The sequence below is a fragment of the Salvelinus alpinus genome, chromosome 27, assembly GCF_045679555.1.
Source record: "Salvelinus alpinus chromosome 27, SLU_Salpinus.1, whole genome shotgun sequence".
In the NCBI taxonomy this organism is placed as follows: domain Eukaryota; kingdom Metazoa; phylum Chordata; class Actinopteri; order Salmoniformes; family Salmonidae; genus Salvelinus; species Salvelinus alpinus.
The window spans coordinates 8,816,342-8,838,176 of NC_092112.1; the positions used below are offsets into that span (position 1 = coordinate 8,816,342).

General features: G+C 50.3%; 1 protein-coding gene across 2 annotated transcripts in view; it reads left to right on the plus strand.

Annotated features, from left to right (window-relative positions):
- LOC139556684 (sorting nexin-17-like) overlaps positions 1-21,835 on the plus strand; it is an 87,501-nt gene that overhangs the window by 59,735 nt on the left and 5,931 nt on the right. For both annotated transcript variants that reach the window (XM_071370925.1, XM_071370926.1), the window contains exons 8-10: positions 11,525-11,594; positions 14,760-14,852; positions 17,275-17,478. In XM_071370925.1, coding sequence (XP_071227026.1) covers positions 11,525-11,594; positions 14,760-14,852; positions 17,275-17,478 — 367 coding nt within the window. The remainder of the gene's footprint in view (positions 1-11,524; positions 11,595-14,759; positions 14,853-17,274; positions 17,479-21,835) is intronic.

Here is a 21,835-nt window from a genome sequence, read left to right on the forward strand (position 1 = left end):
ACGCTGCCCCACTCTGTTAGACTGACGCTACCCCACTCTGTTAGACTGACGCTACCCCACTCTGTTAGACTGACGCTGCCCCACTCTGTTAGACTGACGCTACCCCACTCTGTTAGACTGACGCTGTCCCACTCTGTTTGACTGACGCTACCCCACTCTGTTAGACTGACGCTGTACCACTCTTAGACTGACGCTGTCCCACTCTGTTAGACTGACGCTACCCCACTCTGTTAGACTGACGCTACCCCACTCTGTTAGACTGACGCTGCCCCACTCTGTTAGTCTGACGCTACCCCACTCTGTTAGACTGACGCTACCCCACTCTGTTAGACTGACGCTACCCCACTCTGTTAGACTGACGCTACCCCACTCTGTTAGACTGACGCTACCCCACTCTGTTAGACTGACGCTACCCCACTCTGTTAGACTGACGCTACCCCACTCTGTTAGTCTGACGCTACCCCACTCTGTTAGACTGACGCTGCCCCACTCTGTTAGACTGACGCTACCCCACTCTGTTAGACTGACGCTACCCCACTCTGTTAGACTGACGCTACCCCACTCTGTTAGACTGACGCTGCCCCACTCTGTTAGTCTGACGCTACCCCACTCTGTTAGACTGACGCTACCCCACTCTGTTAGACTGACGCTACCCCACTCTGTTAGACTGACGCTGTCCCACTCTGTTAGACTGACGCTGTCCCACTCTGTTAGACTGACGCTGCCCCACTCTGTTAGACTGACGCTACCCCACTCTGTTAGACTGACGTTGTCCCACTCTGTTAGACTGACGTTGTCCCACTCTGTTAGACTGACGCTGCCCCACTCTGTTAGACTGACGCTGCCCCACTCTGTTAGACTGACGCTGCCCCACTCTGTTAGACTGACGCTGCCCCACTCTGTTAGACTGACGCTGCCCCACTCTGTTAGACTGACGCTACCCCACTCTGTTAGACTGACGCTGCCCCACTCTGTTAGACTGACGCTACCCCACTCTGTTAGACTGACGCTACCCCACTCTGTTAGACTGACGCTACCCCACTCTGTTAGACTGACGCTGCCCCACTCTGTTAGACTGACGCTACCCCACTCTGTTAGACTGACGCTGCCCCACTCTGTTAGACTGACGCTACCCCACTCTGTTAGACTGACGCTACCCCACTCTGTTAGACTGACGCTGCCCCACTCTGTTAGACTGACGCTACCCCACTCTGTTAGACTGACGCTACCCCACTCTGTTAGACTGACGCTGCCCCACTCTGTTAGACTGACGCTACCCCACTCTGTTAGTCTGACGCTGCCCCACTCTGTTAGACTGACGCTACCCCACTCTGTTAGACTGACGCTACCCCACTCTGTTAGACTGACGCTGTCCCACTCTGTTAGACTGACGCTGTCCCACTCTGTTAGACTGACGCTACCCCACTCTGTTAGACTGACGCTGTCCCACTCTGTTAGACTGACGCTGTCCCACTCTGTTAGACTGACGCTACCCCACTCTGTTAGACTGACGCTACCCCACTCTGTTAGACTGACGCTGCCCCACTCTGTTAGACTGACGCTACCCCACTCTGTTAGACTGACGCTACCCCACTCTGTTAGACTGACGCTACCCCACTCTGTTAGACTGACGCTGCCCCACTCTGTTAGACTGACGCTGTCCCACTCTGTTAGACTGACGCTACCCCACTCTGTTAGACTGACGCTGCCCCACTCTGTTAGACTGACGCTGCCCCACTCTGTTAGACTGACGCTGCCCCACTCTGTTAGACTGACGCTACCCCACTCTGTTAGACTGACGCTGCCCCACTCTGTTAGACTGACGCTGCCCCACTCTGTTAGACTGACGCTGTCCCACTCTGTTAGACTGACGCTACCCCACTCTGTTAGACTGACGCTGCCCCACTCTGTTAGACTGACGCTGCCCCACTCTGTTAGACTGACGCTGCCCCACTCTGTTAGACTGACGCTGCCCCACTCTGTTAGACTGACGCTGCCCCACTCTGTTAGACTGACGCTGCCCCACTCTGTTAGACTGACGCTACCCCACTCTGTTAGACTGACGCTACCCCACTCTGTTAGTCTGACGCTGCCCCACTCTGTTAGACTGACGCTACCCCACTCTGTTAGACTGACGCTACCCCACTCTGTTAGACTGACGCTGCCCCACTCTGTTAGACTGACGCTGCCCCACTCTGTTAGTCTGACGCTACCCCACTCTGTTAGACTGACGCTGTCCCACTCTGTTAGTCTGACGCTGCCCCACTCTGTTAGACTGACGCTGCCCCACTCTGTTAGACTGACGCTGCCCCACTCTGTTAGACTGACGCTACCCCACTCTGTTAGACTGACGCTGTCCCACTCTGTTAGACTGACGCTGCCCCACTCTGTTAGACTGACGCTACCCCACTCTGTTAGTCTGACGCTGCCCCACTCTGTTAGACTGACGCTACCCCACTCTGTTAGACTGACGCTACCCCACTCTGTTAGACTGACGCTGCCCCACTCTGTTAGTCTGACGCTGCCCCACTCTGTTAGTCTGACGCTACCCCACTCTGTTAGACTGACGCTGTCCCACTCTGTTAGACTGACGCTGTCCCACTCTGTTAGTCTGACGCTGTCCCACTCTGTTAGTCTGACGCTGCCCCACTCTGTTAGACTGACGCTACCCCACTCTGTTAGACTGACGCTGTCCCACTCTGTTAGTCTGACGCTGCCCCACTCTGTTAGACTGACGCTACCCCACTCTGTTAGACTGACGCTACCCCACTCTGTTAGACTGACGCTGTCCCACTCTGTTTGTCTGACGCTACCCCACTCTGTTAGACTGACGCTACCCCACTCTGTTAGACTGACGCTACCCCACTCTGTTAGACTGACGCTACCCCACTCTGTTAGACTGACGCTACCCCACTCTGTTAGACTGACGCTACCCCACTCTGTTAGACTGACGCTACCCCACTCTGTTAGACTGACGCTACCCCACTCTGTTAGACTGACGCTACCCCACTCTGTTAGTCTGACGCTACCCCACTCTGTTAGACTGACTGTTAGACTGACGCTACCCCACTCTGTTAGACTGACGCTACCCCACTCTGTTAGACTGACGCTACCCCACTCTGTTAGACTGACGCTACCCCACTCTGTTAGACTGACGCTGTCCCACTCTGTTAGTCTGACGCTACCCCACTCTGTTAGACTGACTGTTAGACTGACGCTACCCCACTCTGTTAGACTGACGCTACCCCACTCTGTTAGACTGACGCTACCCCACTCTGTTAGACTGACGCTGTCCCACTCTGTTAGTCTGACGCTACCCCACTCTGTTAGACTGACGCTGTCCCACTCTGTTAGACTGACTGTTAGACTGACGCTACCCCACTCTGTTAGACTGACGCTGCCCCACTCTGTTAGTCTGACGCTGTCCCACTCTGTTAGTCTGACGCTACCCCACTCTGTTAGACTGACTGTTAGACTGACGCTACCCCACTCTGTTAGACTGACGCTACCCCACTCTGTTAGACTGACGCTACCCCACTCTGTTAGACTGACGCTACCCCACTCTGTTAGACTGACTGTTAGACTGACGCTACCCCACTCTGTTAGACTGACGCTGCCCCACTCTGTTAGTCTGACGCTGTCCCACTCTGTTAGTCTGACGCTACCCCACTCTGTTAGACTGACTGTTAGACTGACGCTACCCCACTCTGTTAGACTGACGCTACCCCACTCTGTTAGACTGACGCTACCCCACTCTGTTAGACTGACGCTGTCCCACTCTGTTAGACTGACGCTGTCCCACTCTGTTAGTCTGACGCTACCCCACTCTGTTAGACTGACGCTACCCCACTCTGTTAGTCTGACGCTACCCCACTCTGTTAGACTGACTGTTAGACTGACGCTACCCCACTCTGTTAGACTGACGCTACCCCACTCTGTTAGACTGACGCTGTCCCACTCTGTTTGACTGACGCTGCCCCACTCTGTTAGACTGACGCTGCCCCACTCTGTTAGACTGACGCTGCCCCACTCTGTTAGACTGACGCTGCCCCACTCTGTTAGACTGACGCTGCCCCACTCTGTTAGATTGACGCTGCCCCACTCTGTTAGACTGACTCTACCCCACTCTGTTAGACTGACGCTACCCCACTCTGTTAGACTGACGCTACCCCACTCTGTTAGACTGACGCTGCCCCACTCTGTTAGACTGACGCTACCCCACTCTGTTAGACTGACTCTACCCCACTCTGTTAGACTGACTCTACCCCACTCTGTTAGACTGACGCTACCCTACTCTGTTAGACTGACGCTACCCCACTCTGTTAGACTGACGCTGTCCCACTCTGTTAGACTGACGCTACCCCACTCTGTTAGACTGACGCTGCCCCACTCTGTTAGACTGACGCTGTCCCACTCTGTTAGACTGACGCTGTCCCACTCTGTTAGACTGACGCTACCCCACTCTGTTAGACTGACGCTGCCCCACTCTGTTAGACTGACGCTGCCCCACTCTGTTAGACTGACGCTACCCCACTCTGTTAGACTGACGCTGCCCCACTCTGTTAGACTGACGCTGCCCCACTCTGTTAGACTGACGCTACCCCACTCTGTTAGACTGACGCTGCCCCACTCTGTTAGACTGACGCTACCCCACTCTGTTAGACTGACGCTGCCCCACTCTGTTAGACTGACGCTGTCCCACTCTGTTAGACTGACGCTACCCCACTCTGTTAGACTGACGCTGCCCCACTCTGTTAGACTGACGCTACCCCACTCTGTTAGACTGACGCTACCCCACTCTGTTAGACTGACGCTACCCCACTCTGTTAGACTGACGCTACCCCACTCTGTTAGACTGACGCTACCCCACTCTGTTAGACTGACGCTGCCCCACTCTGTTAGACTGACGCTACCCCACTCTGTTAGACTGACGCTACCCCACTCTGTTAGACTGACGCTGCCCCACTCTGTTAGACTGACGCTACCCCACTCTGTTAGACTGACGCTACCCCACTCTGTTAGACTGACGCTACCCCACTCTGTTAGACTGACGCTACCCCACTCTGTTAGACTGACGCTACCCCACTCTGTTAGACTGACGCTACCCCACTCTGTTAGTCTGACGCTACCCCACTCTGTTAGACTGACTGTTAGACTGACGCTACCCCACTCTGTTAGACTGACGCTACCCCACTCTGTTAGACTGACGCTACCCCACTCTGTTAGACTGACGCTACCCCACTCTGTTAGACTGACGCTGTCCCACTCTGTTAGTCTGACGCTACCCCACTCTGTTAGACTGACTGTTAGACTGACGCTACCCCACTCTGTTAGACTGACGCTACCCCACTCTGTTAGACTGACGCTACCCCACTCTGTTAGACTGACGCTGTCCCACTCTGTTAGTCTGACGCTACCCCACTCTGTTAGACTGACGCTGTCCCACTCTGTTAGACTGACTGTTAGACTGACGCTACCCCACTCTGTTAGACTGACGCTGCCCCACTCTGTTAGTCTGACGCTGTCCCACTCTGTTAGTCTGACGCTACCCCACTCTGTTAGACTGACTGTTAGACTGACGCTACCCCACTCTGTTAGACTGACGCTACCCCACTCTGTTAGACTGACGCTACCCCACTCTGTTAGACTGACGCTACCCCACTCTGTTAGACTGACTGTTAGACTGACGCTACCCCACTCTGTTAGACTGACGCTGCCCCACTCTGTTAGTCTGACGCTGTCCCACTCTGTTAGTCTGACGCTACCCCACTCTGTTAGACTGACTGTTAGACTGACGCTACCCCACTCTGTTAGACTGACGCTACCCCACTCTGTTAGACTGACGCTACCCCACTCTGTTAGACTGACGCTGTCCCACTCTGTTAGACTGACGCTGTCCCACTCTGTTAGTCTGACGCTACCCCACTCTGTTAGACTGACGCTACCCCACTCTGTTAGTCTGACGCTACCCCACTCTGTTAGACTGACTGTTAGACTGACGCTACCCCACTCTGTTAGACTGACGCTACCCCACTCTGTTAGACTGACGCTGTCCCACTCTGTTTGACTGACGCTGCCCCACTCTGTTAGACTGACGCTGCCCCACTCTGTTAGACTGACGCTGCCCCACTCTGTTAGACTGACGCTGCCCCACTCTGTTAGATTGACGCTGCCCCACTCTGTTAGACTGACTCTACCCCACTCTGTTAGACTGACGCTACCCCACTCTGTTAGACTGACGCTACCCCACTCTGTTAGACTGACGCTGCCCCACTCTGTTAGACTGACTCTACCCCACTCTGTTAGACTGACTCTACCCCACTCTGTTAGACTGACGCTACCCTACTCTGTTAGACTGACGCTACCCCACTCTGTTAGACTGACGCTGTCCCACTCTGTTAGACTGACGCTGCCCCACTCTGTTAGACTGACGCTGCCCCACTCTGTTAGACTGACGCTGTCCCACTCTGTTAGACTGACGCTGTCCCACTCTGTTAGACTGACGCTGCCCCACTCTGTTAGACTGACGCTGCCCCACTCTGTTAGACTGACGCTACCCCACTCTGTTAGACTGACGCTGCCCCACTCTGTTAGACTGACGCTGCCCCACTCTGTTAGACTGACGCTACCCCACTCTGTTAGACTGACGCTGCCCCACTCTGTTAGACTGACGCTACCCCACTCTGTTAGACTGACGCTGCCCCACTCTGTTAGACTGACGCTGTCCCACTCTGTTAGACTGACGCTACCCCACTCTGTTAGACTGACGCTGCCCCACTCTGTTAGACTGACGCTACCCCACTCTGTTAGACTGACGCTACCCCACTCTGTTAGACTGACGCTACCCCACTCTGTTAGACTGACGCTACCCCACTCTGTTAGACTGACGCTACCCCACTCTGTTAGACTGACGCTACCCCACTCTGTTAGACTGACGCTACCCCACTCTGTTAGACTGACGCTGCCCCACTCTGTTAGACTGACGCTACCCCACTCTGTTAGACTGACGCTGTCCCACTCTGTTTGACTGACGCTACCCCACTCTGTTAGACTGACGCTGCCCCACTCTGTTAGACTGACGCTACCCCACTCTGTTAGACTGACGCTGCCCCACTCTGTTAGACTGACGCTGCCCCACTCTGTTAGACTGACGCTACCCCACTCTGTTAGACTGACGCTGCCCCACTCTGTTAGACTGACGCTACCCCACTCTGTTAGACTGACGCTACCCCACTCTGTTAGACTGACGCTGCCCCACTCTGTTAGACTGACGCTACCCCACTCTGTTAGACTGACGCTGCCCCACTCTGTTAGACTGACGCTACCCCACTCTGTTAGACTGACGTTGTCCCACTCTGTTAGACTGACGCTACCCCACTCTGTTAGACTGACGCTGTCCCACTCTGTTAGACTGACGCTACCCCACTCTGTTAGACTGACGCTACCCCACTCTGTTAGACTGACGCTACCCCACTCTGTTAGACTGACGCTACCCCACTCTGTTAGACTGACGCTGTCCCACTCTGTTAGACTGACGCTACCCCACTCTGTTAGACTGACGCTACCCCACTCTGTTAGACTGACGCTACCCCACTCTGTTAGACTGACGCTACCCCACTCTGTTAGACTGACGCTGCCCCACTCTGTTAGACTGACGCTACCCCACTCTGTTAGTCTGACGCTACCCCACTCTGTTAGACTGACGCTGCCCCACTCTGTTAGACTGACGCTGCCCCACTCTGTTAGACTGACGCTGCCCCACTCTGTTAGACTGACGCTGCCCCACTCTGTTAGACTGACGCTACCCCACTCTGTTAGACTGACGCTGTCCCACTCTGTTAGACTGACGCTGTCCCACTCTGTTAGACTGACGCTACCCCACTCTGTTAGACTGACGCTACCCCACTCTGTTAGACTGACGCTGTCCCACTCTGTTAGACTGACGCTGCCCCACTCTGTTAGACTGACGCTGCCCCACTCTGTTAGACTGACGCTGCCCCACTCTGTTAGACTGACGCTACCCCACTCTGTTAGACTGACGCTGCCCCACTCTGTTAGACTGACGCTGCCCCACTCTGTTAGACTGACGCTGCCCCACTCTGTTAGACTGACGCTGCCCCACTCTGTTAGACTGACGCTACCCCACTCTGTTAGACTGACGCTGTCCCACTCTGTTAGTCTGACGCTGCCCCACTCTGTTAGACTGACGCTACCCCACTCTGTTAGACTGACGCTACCCCACTCTGTTAGACTGACGCTGCCCCACTCTGTTAGACTGACGCTGCCCCACTCTGTTAGACTGACGCTGCCCCACTCTGTTAGACTGACGCTGCCCCACTCTGTTAGTCTGACGCTGCCCCACTCTGTTAGTCTGACGCTGCCCCACTCTGTTAGACTGACGCTGCCCCACTCTGTTAGACTGACGCTGCCCCACTCTGTTAGACTGACGCTGCCCCACTCTGTTAGACTGACGCTGCCCCACTCTGTTAGTCTGACGCTACCCCACTCTGTTAGACTGACGCTGCCCCACTCTGTTAGACTGACGCTGCCCCACTCTGTTAGACTGACGCTACCCCACTCTGTTAGACTGACGCTGCCCCACTCTGTTAGACTGACGCTGTCCGGCTCCGGATTCCTTAAATGAGTAAAAGGTCTCCGATTTACCCCTGGTGTGTATATTGTTAATGTCGACCTGTTTTATATACAGTTGAAGTCTGAAGTTAAATATGCCAAATACATTTAAACTCAGTTTTTCACAATTCCTGACATTTAATCATAGTAAAAATTCACTGTTTTAGGCCACTTTATTTTAAGATTTATTTTAACACTTTATTTTATTTCAGCTTTTATTTATTTCGTCACATTCCCAGTGAGTCAGAAGTTTACATACACTCAATTAGTATTTGGTAGCATTGCCTTTAAATTGTTTAACTTGGGTCAAACGTTTCAGGTAGCCTTCCACAAGCTTCCCACAATAAGTTGGGTGACTTTTGGCCCATTCCTCCTGGCAAATCAGGTGTAACTGAGTCAGGTTTGTAGGCCTCCTTGCTCGCACACGCTTTTTTAGTTCTGCCCACATATTTTCTATAGGATTGATGTCAGGGCTTTGTGATGGCCACTCCAATATCTTGACTTTGTTTTCCTTCAGCCATTTTGCCACAACTTTGGAAGTATGCTTGGCGTCATTGTCCATTTGGAAGACCCATTTGCGACCAAGCTTTAACTTCCTGACTGATGTCTTGAGATGTTGCTTCAATATATCCACATAATTTTCCTCCCTCATGGTGCCATCTATTTTGTGAAGTGCACCAGTCCCTCCTGCAGCAAAGCACCCCCACAACATGATGCTGCCACCCCTGTGCTTTACGGTTGGGATGGTGTTCTTCTCCTTGCAAGCCTCCCCCTTTTTCCTCCAAACATAACGATGGTCATCATGGCCAAACAGTTCTATTTTTGTTTCATCAGACCAGAGGACATTTCTCCAAAAAGTACGATCTTTGTCCCCATGTGCAATTGCAAACCGTGGTCTGGCTTTTTTATGGCGGTTTTGGAGCAGTGGCTTCTTCCTTGCTGAGTGGCCTTTCCGGTTAAGTCGATATAGGTCTCGTTTTACTGTGGATATAGATACTTTGTACCCGTTTCCTCCAGCATCTTCAAGGTCCTTTGCTGTTGTTCATGGAATGATTTGCACTTTTCGCACCAAAGTACGTTCATCTCTAGGAGACAGAACGCATCTCCTTCCTGAGCGGTATGACGGCTGCGTGGTCCCATGGTGTTTATACTTGCATACTATTGTTTGTACAGATGAACATGGTACCTTCATGCATTTGGAAATTGCTCCCAAGGATGAACCAGACTTGTGGAGGTCTACAATTTTTTTTGTAAAGTCTTGGCTGATTTCTTTTGATTTTCCCATGTTGTCAAGCAAAAAGGCACTGAGTTAGAAGGTAGGCCTTGAAATACATCCACAGGTACACCTTCAATTGACTCAAATGATGTCAATTAGCCTATCAGAAGCTTCTAAAGCCATGACATCATTTTCTGGAATTTTCCAAACTGTTTAAAGGCACAGTCAACTTAGTGTATGTAAACTTCTGACCCACTGGAATTGTGATACAGTGAATTATAAGTGATATAATCTGTCTGTAAACAATTGTTGGAGAAATTACTTGTGTCATGCAGAAACTATAGTTTGTTAACATGAAATTTGTGGAGTGGTTGAAAAACGAGTTTTATTGACTCCAACTTAAGTGTGTGTAAACTTTTGACTTCAACTGTAAGTTAGCCATATGTAAGTATATAGAACAGCCTGGCCTCTCATATGTTACATTGGATAAAAGTAGAGACTTCGTGCTAGAAAATGGTATATCGTACACTACAGTTGAGGAACAATGGGAAAGTAATTCTGCTTTGAAAGTTGATAAACTTGTAACCTCACTTTTGAGAAAATGGCCTTTGAATAATTTGGTACCTACTGGAGAGCTCTTCTTTGTCTACACCCATTCAGCATCGTTCACACCCTCTTAAGCCTTAGCTCCACCCATCTCTTTAAGGATTCACATGAGAGGTTATGTACTAAACAGTCAAAGATTTCAATACTGAAAGCTGGTTTATACTACGGTTGTGTTCGTAAATTTAATCTGGAGTGATCTGGGTGTTCAGAAATTCAGAGCGTTGTCAGATTGTCCGAGAACAACACACGGCCGTGATGTCTGTAGCGAGAACGACACACGGCCGTGATGTCTGTAGCGAGAACGACACACCGCCGTGATGTCTGTAGCGAGAACGACACACGGCCGTGATGTCTGTAGCGAGAACGACACACGGCCGTGATGTCTGTAGCGAGAACGACACACCGCCGTGATGTCTGTAGCGAGAACGACACACGGCCGTGATGTCTGTAGCGAGAACGACACACGGCCGTGATGTCTGTAGCGAGAACGACACACCGCCGTGATGTGTGTAGCGAGAACGACACACCGCCGTGATGTCTGTAGCGAGAAGAGAAGAGAGACACTCTTTTCTGCAGCTACAACAGTATATTGGACATCCTTTCTTGACTGCTATTCAAATGGTTTGTGTTGATAACCAATACTCTATCTCTTGTCTCTCTTGTCTCTCTCTGTCTCGTCTCTCTCTTGTTTCTCTTGTCTCTCTCTGTCTCGTCTCTCTCTTGTTTCTCTTGTTTCTCTCTTGTTTCTCTCTGTCTCTCTTGTCTCTCTTGTCTCTCTCTTGTTTCTCTTGTCTCTGTCTGTCTCTCTGTCTGTCTCTCTGTCTGTCTCTGTCTGTCTCTGTCTGTCTCTCTGTCTGTCTGTGTCTGTCTGTGTCTGTCTGTGTCTGTCTGTCTGTGTCTGTCTGTGTCTGTCTGTCTGTCTGTGTCTGTCTGTCTGTGTCTGTCTGTCTGTCTTGTCTCTCTTGTCTCTCTCTTGTCTTGTCTCGTCTCTTGTTTCTCTTGTCTCTCTCTTGTTTCTCGTCTGTCTGTCTGTCTCTGTCTGTCTCTCTCTGTCTGTCTCTGTGTTTATAGTTACTGGGACACGGCGTATGACAGTGATGTAATGGACAACAGAGTGGGACTAAACCTACTGTACACTCAGGTGAGTTCTGAACCTACTGTATACATACACACATACATACACACACTACTGTTCAAAAGTTTGGGGTCACTTAGAAATATCCTTGTTTTTTAAAGAAAAGCACATGTTTTGTCCATTAAAATAACATCAAATTGATCAGAAATACAGTGTAGACATTGTTAATGTTGTAAATGACTATTGTAGCTGGAAACGGCTGATAAAAAAAAAAAAATGAATATCTACATAGGGGTACAGAGGCCCATTATCAGCAACCATCACGCCTGTGTTCCAATGGCACGTTGTGTTAGCTAATCCAAGTTTATCATTTTAAAAGGCTAATTGATCATTAGAAAACCCTTTTGAAATTGTGTTAGCGCAGCTGAAAACTGTTGTTCTAATTAAAGAAGCAATAAAACTGGCCTTCTTTAGACTAGTTGAGTATCTGGAGCATCAGCATTTGTGGGTTTGATTACAGGTTCAAAATGGCCAGAAACAAAGACCTTTCTTCTGAAACTCGTCAGTCTATTCTTGTTCTGAGAAATGAAGGCTATTCCATGCAAGAAATTTCCAAGAAACTGAAGATCTCATACAATGCTGTGTACTACTCCCTTCACAGAACAATGCAAACTGGCTCTAACCAGAATAGAAAGAGGAGTGGGAGGCCCCAATGCACAACTGAGCAAGAGGACAAGTACATTAAAGTGTCTAGTTTGAGAAACAGACGCCTCACAAGTTCTCAACTGACAGCTTCATTAAATAGTACCCGCAAAACACCAGTCTCAACGTCAACAGTGAAGAGGTGACTCCGGGATGCTGGCCTTCTAGGCAGAGCTCCTCTGTCCAGTGTCTGTGTTCTTTTGCCCATCTTAATCTTTTCTTATTATTGGCCAGTCTGAGATATGGCTTTTTCCTTTGCAACTCTGCCTAGAAGGCCAGCATCCCGGAGTTTGAAATTTAACATTGAGCTACAACCAATGGTGCAACTAAAATATGTAGTTGTGTCAAGTCTTAAATGTATTTTAGCTCCAATCACAGACAATAGAACCCCCAGGAACCACCACCTCATCACGAACAGTAATAACAGTCTAAATGTATTTTAGCTCCAGTCACAGACAATAGAACCCCCAGGAACCACCACCTCATCACGAACAGTAATAACAGTCTAAATGTATTTTAGCTCCAATCACAGACAATAGAACCCCCAGGAACCACCACCTCATCACTAACAGTAATAACAGTCTACATGTATTTTAGCTCCAATCACAGACAATAGAACCCCCAGGAACCACCACCTCATCACTAACAGTAATAACAGTCTAAATGTATTTTAGCTCCAATCACAGACAATAGAACCCCCAGGAACCACCACCTCATCACGAACAGTAATAACAGTCTAAATGTATCTTAGCTCCAATCACAAACAAACCCCAGGAACCACCACCTCATCACGAACAGTAATAACAGTCTACTGTCCTCATTTTTCAAATGTAATGTGATTTCCTGCTCCCCTTCTCCTCTCCTCCTCCTTCCTCTGACCCCTCCTCTGCAACCCTGCTCCCCTTCTCCTCTCCTCCTCCTTCCTCTGACCCCTCCTCTGCAACCCTGCTCCCCTTCTCCTCTCCTCCTCCTTCCTCTGACCCCTCCTCTGCAACCCTGCTGTTACTATGGTAGTCCTCTGGTCCAAATTACTGCTTTTACTATAGTAGTCCTCTGGTCCAAATTACTGCTTTTACTATAGTAGTCCTCTGGTCCAAATTACTGCTTTTACTATAGTAGTCCTCTGGTCCAAATTACTGCTTTTACTATAGTAGTCCTCTGGTCCAAATTACTGCTTTTACTATAGTAGTCCTCTGGTCCAAATTACTGCTTTTACTATAGTAGTCCTCTGGTCCAAATTACTGCTTTTACTATAGTAGTCCTCTGGTCCAAATTACTGCTTTTACTATAGTAGTCCTCTGGTCCAAATTACTGCTTTTACTATGGTAGTCCTCTGGTCCAAATTACTGCACTACTTTTACTATGGTAGTCCTCTGGTCCAAATTACTGATTTTACTATGGTAGTCCTCTCGTCCAAATTACTGCTTTTACTATGGTAGTCCTCTGGTCCAAATTACTGCTGTTACTATGGTAGTCCTCTGGTCCAAATTACTGCACTACTTTTACTATGGTAGTCCTCTGGTCCAAATTACTGCACTACTTTTACTATGGTAGTCCTCTGGTCCAAATTACTGCTGTTACTATGGTAGTCCTCTGGTCCAAATTACTGCTTTTACTATGGTAGTCCTCTGGTCCAAATTACTGCTTTTACTATGGTAGTCCTCTGGTCCAAATTACTGCTTTTACTATGGTAGTCCTCTGGTCCAAATTACTGTTTTTACTATGGTAGTCCTCTGGTCCAAATTACTGCTTTTACTATGGTAGTCCTCTGGTCCAAATTACTGCTGTTACTATGGTAGTCCTCTGGTCCAAATTACTGTTTTTACTATGGTAGTCCTCTGGTCCAAATTACTGCTTTTACTATGGTAGTCCTCTGGTCCAAATTACTGCTTTTACTATGGTAGTCCTCTGGTCCAAATTACTGCTTTTACTATGGTAGTCCTCTGGTCCAAATGACTGCTTTTACTATAGTAGTCCTCTGGTCCAAATTACTGCACTACTTTTTACTATGGCCCGTAGTCCTCTGGTCCAAATTACTGCACTATATAGGGAGTAGGGTGCCATTGGCAACAGAACCCGCCCTCTATGCAAACACACACACACACACACAACATGCTGTTGTTTTCTTACGCAGATTGCTGATTTGATTAGAATCTGGCTGCTGGCTCAGCGTTCCATGTGTGTGTTTGGTGGGCTGTTGACTCAGTGCTCCGTGTGTGTGTGTGTGTTTGGTGGGCTGTTGACTCAGTGCTCCGTGTGTGTGTGTGTTTGGTGGGCTGTTGACTCAGTGTGGGGGCATAGTTAATGTTACGGGCCAAAGAATGCAATATTTTCTTGGAAAGACAATGAACTCGTGTGTGCTTGCCATTTTGTGCAACTTGTGTGTGTGTTTTAATTCTACTTGAACAAAACAACAGTGAAATAGTTGTTTTGGACTTAGAATTCAAATGTGTTTCTCCGTTTTATGTAAAGCTTCTCCAAGAATGGTTTAGAGCAGAAAGATGAAACTTGTCTCTCTTCTCTCCCTAGACGGTGTCTGACATAGAGAGAGGCTGGATACTCGTTAACAAGGACCAACACAGACAGCTCAAATCACTGCAGGAGAAGGGCTCCAAGAAAGAGGTAAGATAGCCCGTCGTCCTGATCCTTGTAACACATCACGGTCTCATCCAGCTGTAACTGTCTCCTCCAGCTGTAACTGTCTCCTCCAGCGGTAACGGTCTCCCCCAGCGGTAACGGTCTCCCCCAGCGGTAACGGTCTCCCCCAGCGGTAACGGTCTCCCCCAGCGGTAACGGTCTCCCCCAGCGGTAACGGTCTCCCCCAGCGGTAACGGTCTCCCCCAGCGGTAACGGTCTCCCCCAGCGGTAACGGTCTCCCCCAGCGGTAACGGTCTCCCCCAGCGGTAACGGTCTCCCCCAGCGGTAACGGTCTCCCCCAGCTGTAACGGTCTCCCCCAGCTGTAACGGTCTCCCCCAGCTGTAACGGTCTCCCCCAGCTGTAACGGTCTCCCCCAGCGGTAACGGTCTCCCCCAGCGGTAACGGTCTCCCCCAGCGGTAACGGTCTCCCCCAGCGGTAACGGTCTCCCCCAGCGGTAACGGTCTCCCCCAGCGGTAACGGTCTCCCCCAGCGGTAACGGTCTCCCCCAGCGGTAACGGTCTCCTCCAGCTGTAACTGTCTCCTCCAGCTGTAACTGTCTCCCCCAGCTGTAACTGTCTCCCCCAGCTGTAACTGTCTCCCCCAGCTGTAACTGTCTCCCCCAGCTGTAACTGTCTCCCCCAGCTGTAACTGTCTCCCCCAGCTGTAACTGTCTCCCCCAGCTGTAACTGTCTCCCCCAGCTGTAACGGTCTCCCCCAGCTGTAACGGTCTCCCCCAGCGGTAACGGTCTCCCCCAGCGGTAACGGTCTCCCCCAGCGGTAACGGTCTCCCCCAGCGGTAACGGTCTCCCCCAGCGGTAACGGTCTCCCCCAGCGGTAACGGTCTCCCCCAGCGGTAACGGTCTCCCCCAGCGGTAACGGTCTCCCCCAGCGGTAACGGTCTCCCCCAGCGGTAACGGTCTCCCCCAGCGGTAACGGTCTCCCCCAGCGGTAACGGTCTCCCCCAGCGGTAACGGTCTCCCCCAGCGGTAACGGTCTCCCCCAGCGGTAACGGTCTCCCCCAGCGGTAACGGTCTCCCCCAGCGGTAACGGTCTCCCCCAGCGGTAACGGTCTCCCCCAGCGGTAACGGTCTCCCCCAGCGGTAACGGTCTCCCCCAGCGGTAACGGTCTCCCCCAGCGGTAACGGTCTCCCCCAGCGGTAACGGTCTCCCCCAGCGGTAACGGTCTCCCCCAGCGGTAACGGTCTCCCCCAGCGGTAACGGTCTCCCCCAGCGGTAACGGTCTCCCCCAGCGGTAACGGTCTCCCCCAGCGGTAACGGTCTCCCCCAGCGGTAACGGTCTCCCCCAGCGGTAACGGTCTCCCCCAGCGGTAACGGTCTCCCCCAGCGGTAACGGTCTCCCCCAGCGGTAACGGTCTCCCCCAGCGGTAACGGTCTCCCCCAGCGGTAACGGTCTCCCCCAGCGGTAACGGTCTCCCCCAGCGGTAACGGTCTCCCCCAGCGGTAACGGTCTCCCCCAGCGGTGACGGTCTCCCCCAGCGGTGACGGTCTCCCCCAGCGGTGACGGTCTCCCCCAGCGGTGACGGTCTCCCCCAGCGGTGACGGTCTCCCCCAGCGGTGACGGTCTCCCCCAGCGGTGACGGTCTCCCCCAGCGGTGACGGTCTCCCCCAGCGGTGACGGTCTCCCCCAGCGGTGACGGTCTCCCCCAGCGGTAACGGTCTCCCCCAGCGGTAACGGTCTCCCCCAGCGGTAACGGTCTCCCCCAGCGGTAACGGTCTCCCCCAGCGGTAACGGTCTCCTCCAGCGGTAACGCAACACTGTCTCCTCCAGCTGTAACGCAACACTGTCTCCGCCAGCTATCTAGTGGAGAAGAAGCTAACATTCCACATCTTGTACCGTTTGTCATGTCACAGGGACACTGTCATGCTGAAACAGGAAAGTGCCTTCCCCAAACTGTTGCCACAAAGTTGGAAGCACAGAATCGTCTAGAATGTCATTGTATGTTGTAACGTTAAGATTTCCCTTCACTGGAACTAAGGGGTCCGAACCATGAAAAACAGCCCCAGACCATTATTCCTCCTCCACCAAACTTTACAGTTGGCACTATGCATTCTCCTGGCGTTTCCATTGCTTCTGAGTCCAATGGTGGCGAGCTTTACACCACTCCAGCCGACACTTGGCATCGCGCATGGTGATCTTAGGCTTGTGTGCGGCTGCTCGGCCATGGAAACCCATTTCAGGAAGCTCCGGGCGAACAGTTCTTGTGCTGACGTTGCTTCCAGAGGCAATTTGGAACTCGCTAGCGAGTGTTGCAACCGAGGACAGACAATTTGTCAGCAATAGGTGTGGCTGAAATAGCCGAATCCACTAATTTGGAGGGTTGTCCACATACTGCTGTATATCAAATGATTTTTCAGTGCTTCACGTTCTCTACGTCTCTCTCCAGTTCATTAGGCTAGGCCAGACGCTGAAGTACTTTGGCTACATCCAGTTTGACCCGTGCGTGACCGACTTCCCGGAGAAGGGCTGTCACGCGATCGTCTCCGCTGGGAACAACGAACTCAACTTCCAGGTCAAACTGCCCAATGAACAGATGAAAGAGGGGAGCTTCAAGGTCACGCGCATGAGGTGCTGGAGGGTCACTTCTTCTGTAAGTAACCCCTCCCCAACATAGTTACTATATTCTTCTCTAGAGTGATGGTGCTCCTAGAGGAGACACTGATCTATGGTTACTATAGTGATGGTGCTCCTAGAGGAGACACTGATCTATGGTTACTATAGTGATGGTGCTCCTAGAGGAGACACTGATCTATGGTTACTATAGTGATGGTGCTCCTAGAGGAGACACTGATCTATGGTTACTATAGTGATGGTGCTCCTAGAGGAGTCACTGATCTATGGTTACTATAGTGATGGGGCTCCTAGAGGAGTCACTGATCTATGGTTACTATAGTGATGGGGCTCCTAGAGACACTGATCTATGGTTACTATAGTGATGGTGCTCCTAGAGGAGTCACTGATCTATGGTTACTATAGTGATGGTGCTCCTAGAGGAGACACTGATCTATGGTTACTATAGTGATGGTGCTCCTAGAGGAGACACTGATCTATGGTTACTATAGTGATGGTGCTCCTAGAGGAGACACTGATCTATGGTTACTATAGTGATGGTGCTCCTAGAGGAGACACTGATCTATGGTTACTATAGTGATGGTGCTCCTAGAGGAGACACTGATCTATGGTTACTATAGTGATGGTGCTCCTAGAGGAGTCACTGATCTATGGTTACTATAGTGATGGTGCTCCTAGAGGAGTCACTGATCTATGGTTACTATAGTGATGGTGCTCCTAGAGGAGACACTGATCTATGGTTACTATAGTGATGGTGCTCCTAGAGGAGTCACTGATCTATGGTTACTATAGTGATGGTGCTCCTAGAGGAGACACTGATCTATGGTTACTACAGTGATGGTGCTCCTAGAGGAGTCACTGATCTATGGTTACTATAGTGATGGTGCTCCTAGAGGAGTCACTGATCTATGGTTACTATAGTGATGGTGCTCCTAGAGGAGACACTGATCTATGGTTACTATAGTGATGGTGCTCCTAGAGGAGACACTGATCTATGGTTACTATAGTGATGGTGCTCCTAGAGGAGACACTGATCTATGGTTACTATAGTGATGGTGCTCCTAGAGGAGACACTGATCTATGGTTACTATAGTGATGGTGCTCCTAGAGGAGACACTGATCTATGGTTACTACAGTGATGGTGCTCCTAGAGGAGTCACTGATCTATGGTTACTATAGTGATGGTGCTCCTAGAGGAGACACTGATCTATGGTTACTATAGTGATGGTGCTCCTAGAGGAGTCACTGATCTATGGTTACTATAGTGATGGTGCTCCTAGAGGAGACACTGATCTATGGTTACTATAGTGATGGTGCTCCTAGAGGAGTCACTGATCTATGGTTCGTTTTGCATCCCCCTTACCATAGTGGTTAAGGTTAGGATATACATCAATGCTTGGAGAGGTCCTGGCGGGTCACTTGTTCTGCAAGTATCCCACCCACGTTCTCTTGGAAATAGGAAGTTATTCTATTCTACGCTTGGCGTGAGCAGGACCTCTCCCTCTTTCTTCCCTCTCCTCCTTCCTCTCTCATTAACACACGTGTGGTTCTCCCACCTCTCTCTCTACTCTGTGTTCCAGGTACATGTCTTTATTCTCTGCCAGACACTCTATTATCCTCTCCTCTTTTCTCCTCTGTTCTATTCTCCTCTGTTCTTTTCTATTCTCCTCTGTTCTATTCTACTCTATTATATTCTATTCTCCTCTATTCTATTCTCCTCTCCTCTCCTGTCCTCTATTCTCCTCTCCTGTCCTCTATTCTCCTCTCCTGTCCTCTATTCTCCTCTCCTGTCCTCTATTCTCCTGTCCTCTATTCTCCTGTCCTCTAATCTCCTCTCCTGTCCTCTATTCTCCTCTCCTCTCCTCTATTCTCCTGTCCTCTACTCTATTCTCCTCTCCTGTCCTCTATTCTCCTCTATTCTATTATCCTCTCCTGTCCTCTATTCTCCTGTCCTCTATTCTCCTCTCCTCTATTCTCCTCTCCTCTATTCTCCTCTCCTGTCCTCTATTCTCCTCTATTCTATTATCCTCTACCCTCCTCTCCTCTATTCCCGTCTCCTCTATTCTCCTCTCCTGTCCTCTATTCTCCTCTCCTCTCCTCTATTCTCCTCTCCTCTATTCTCCTCTCCTGTCCTCTATTCTCCTCTATATTCTATTATCCTTTACCCTCCTCTCCTCTATTCCTGTCTCCTCTATTCTCCTCTCCTGTCCTCTATTCTCCTCTCCTGTCCTCTATTCTCCTCTCCTCTCCTCTATTCTCCTGTCCTCTACTCTATCCTCCTGTCCTCTATTCTCCTCTCCTGTCCTCTATTCTCCTGTCCTCTACTCTATTCTCCTGTCCTCTATTCTCCTCTCCTGTCCTCTATTCTCCTCTCCTGTCCTCTATTCTCCTCTCCTCTCCTCTATTCTCCTGTCCTCTCCTCTATTCTCCTGTCCTCTATTCTCTTGTCCTCTATTCTCCTCTCCTGTCCTCTATTCTCCTCTCCTGTCCTCTATTCTCCTCTCCTGTCCTCTATTCTCCTCTCCTCTGGGTAAACTGCTGAGCTCTACACCATCATTGTTTTCATCAGACCACTTACCCTAATACGTTGCGCTGACACACACACAGATTCCCACCTATGTGTTATCTCTGTATCGACCCACTGCCTCCTCAGAGACCAATCCTTTACTGTAATATATATATATATATATATATATATTACAGTAGTTTCCCATCCATACGGCTGTAGCTAATTCTAAGGCATATCAGGGTACAGGGAAGAACATGCAGTACCACTGCAGTTTTAACTGTCAATCTTCTCCACACACCTCTATAAATGTAGACTTCTCGTGAAGGGATAGAGATTGATATCATAATGAGTTCATCTGACTATAGCAGTGGTTTCTTTTTAAATCCATATCAATGTATTACAACAGACTATTAAAGAGGTGAACTGTAGCGGCAGTAGAATCCAGATGTTAACAGGGAACATTGTTCAGTTCTGTCTTTGATACCATACAGCACTTTTAAGAGACAGTTGGAACTGAAACCAACCATCAAAAGCCCGTACATGGACCAGCGGCTAACTCGACCACTAAACCCGGCGGCTAACTCGACCACTAAACCCGGCGGCTAACTCGACCACTAAACCCGGCGGCTAACTCGACCACTAAACCCGGCGGCTAACTCGACCACCACTAAACCCGGCGGCTAACTCGACCACCACTAAACCCGGCGGCTAACTCGACCACCACTAAACCCGGCGGCTAACTCGACCACCACTAAACCCGGCGGCTAACTCGACCACCACTAAACCCGGCGGCTAACTCGACCACTAATCCCAGGATGTTCTGCCCAGCCCCTCGTTAGCAGGATGTTCTGCCCAGCCCCTCGTTAGCAGGATGTTCTGCCCAGCCCCTCGTTAGCAGGATGTTCTGCCCAGCCCCTCGTTAGCAGGATGTTCTGCCCAGCCCCTCTTTAGCAGGATGTTCTGCCCAGCCCCCCATCCTATGCTATCTTGCTACCGATAGCCATCTACCCGGCCAGCTGTCTGGATCGCCGTGACCCCAACCAACCTCTACTCACTGGACCCTTATTGATCACTCGATTAAGCATGCCTCTCCTTAATGTAAATATGCCTTGTCCATTGCTGTTCTGGTTAGTGTTTATTGGCTTATTTCACTGTAGGGCCTCTAGCCCTGCTCACTATACCATATCCAACCTTTCAGTTCCACCACCCACATATGCGATGACATCACCTGGTTTCAATGATGTTTCTAGAGACAATATCTCTCTCATCATCACTCAATACCTAGGTTTACCTCCACTGTATTCACATCCTACCATACCTTTGTCTGTACATTATTCCTTGAAGCTATTTTATCGCCCCCAGAAACGTCCTTTTACTCTCTGTTCTAGACGTTCTAGACGACCAATTCTCATAGCTTTTAGCCGTACCCTTATCCTACTCCTCCTCTGTTCCTCTGGTGATGTAGAGGTGAATCCAGGCCCTGCAGTACCTAGCTCCACTCCTATTCCCCAGGCGCTCTCTTTTGATGACTTCTGTAACCGTAATAGCCTTGGCTTCATGCATGTTAACATTAGAAGCCTCCTCCCTAAGTTTGTTTTGTTCACTGCTTTAGCACACTCTGCCAACCCGGATGTTTTAGCCGTGTCTGAATCCTGGCTTAGAAAGACCACCAAAAATTCTGACATTTTCATCCCCAACTACAAGATTTTCAGACAAGATAGAACGGCCAAAGGGGGCGGTGTTGCAATCTACTGCAAAGATTGCCTGCAGAGTTCTGTTTTACTATCCAGGTCTGTTCCCAAACAATTTGAACTTCTACTTTTAAAAATCCACCTCTCTAAAAACAAGTCTCTCACCGTTGCCGCCT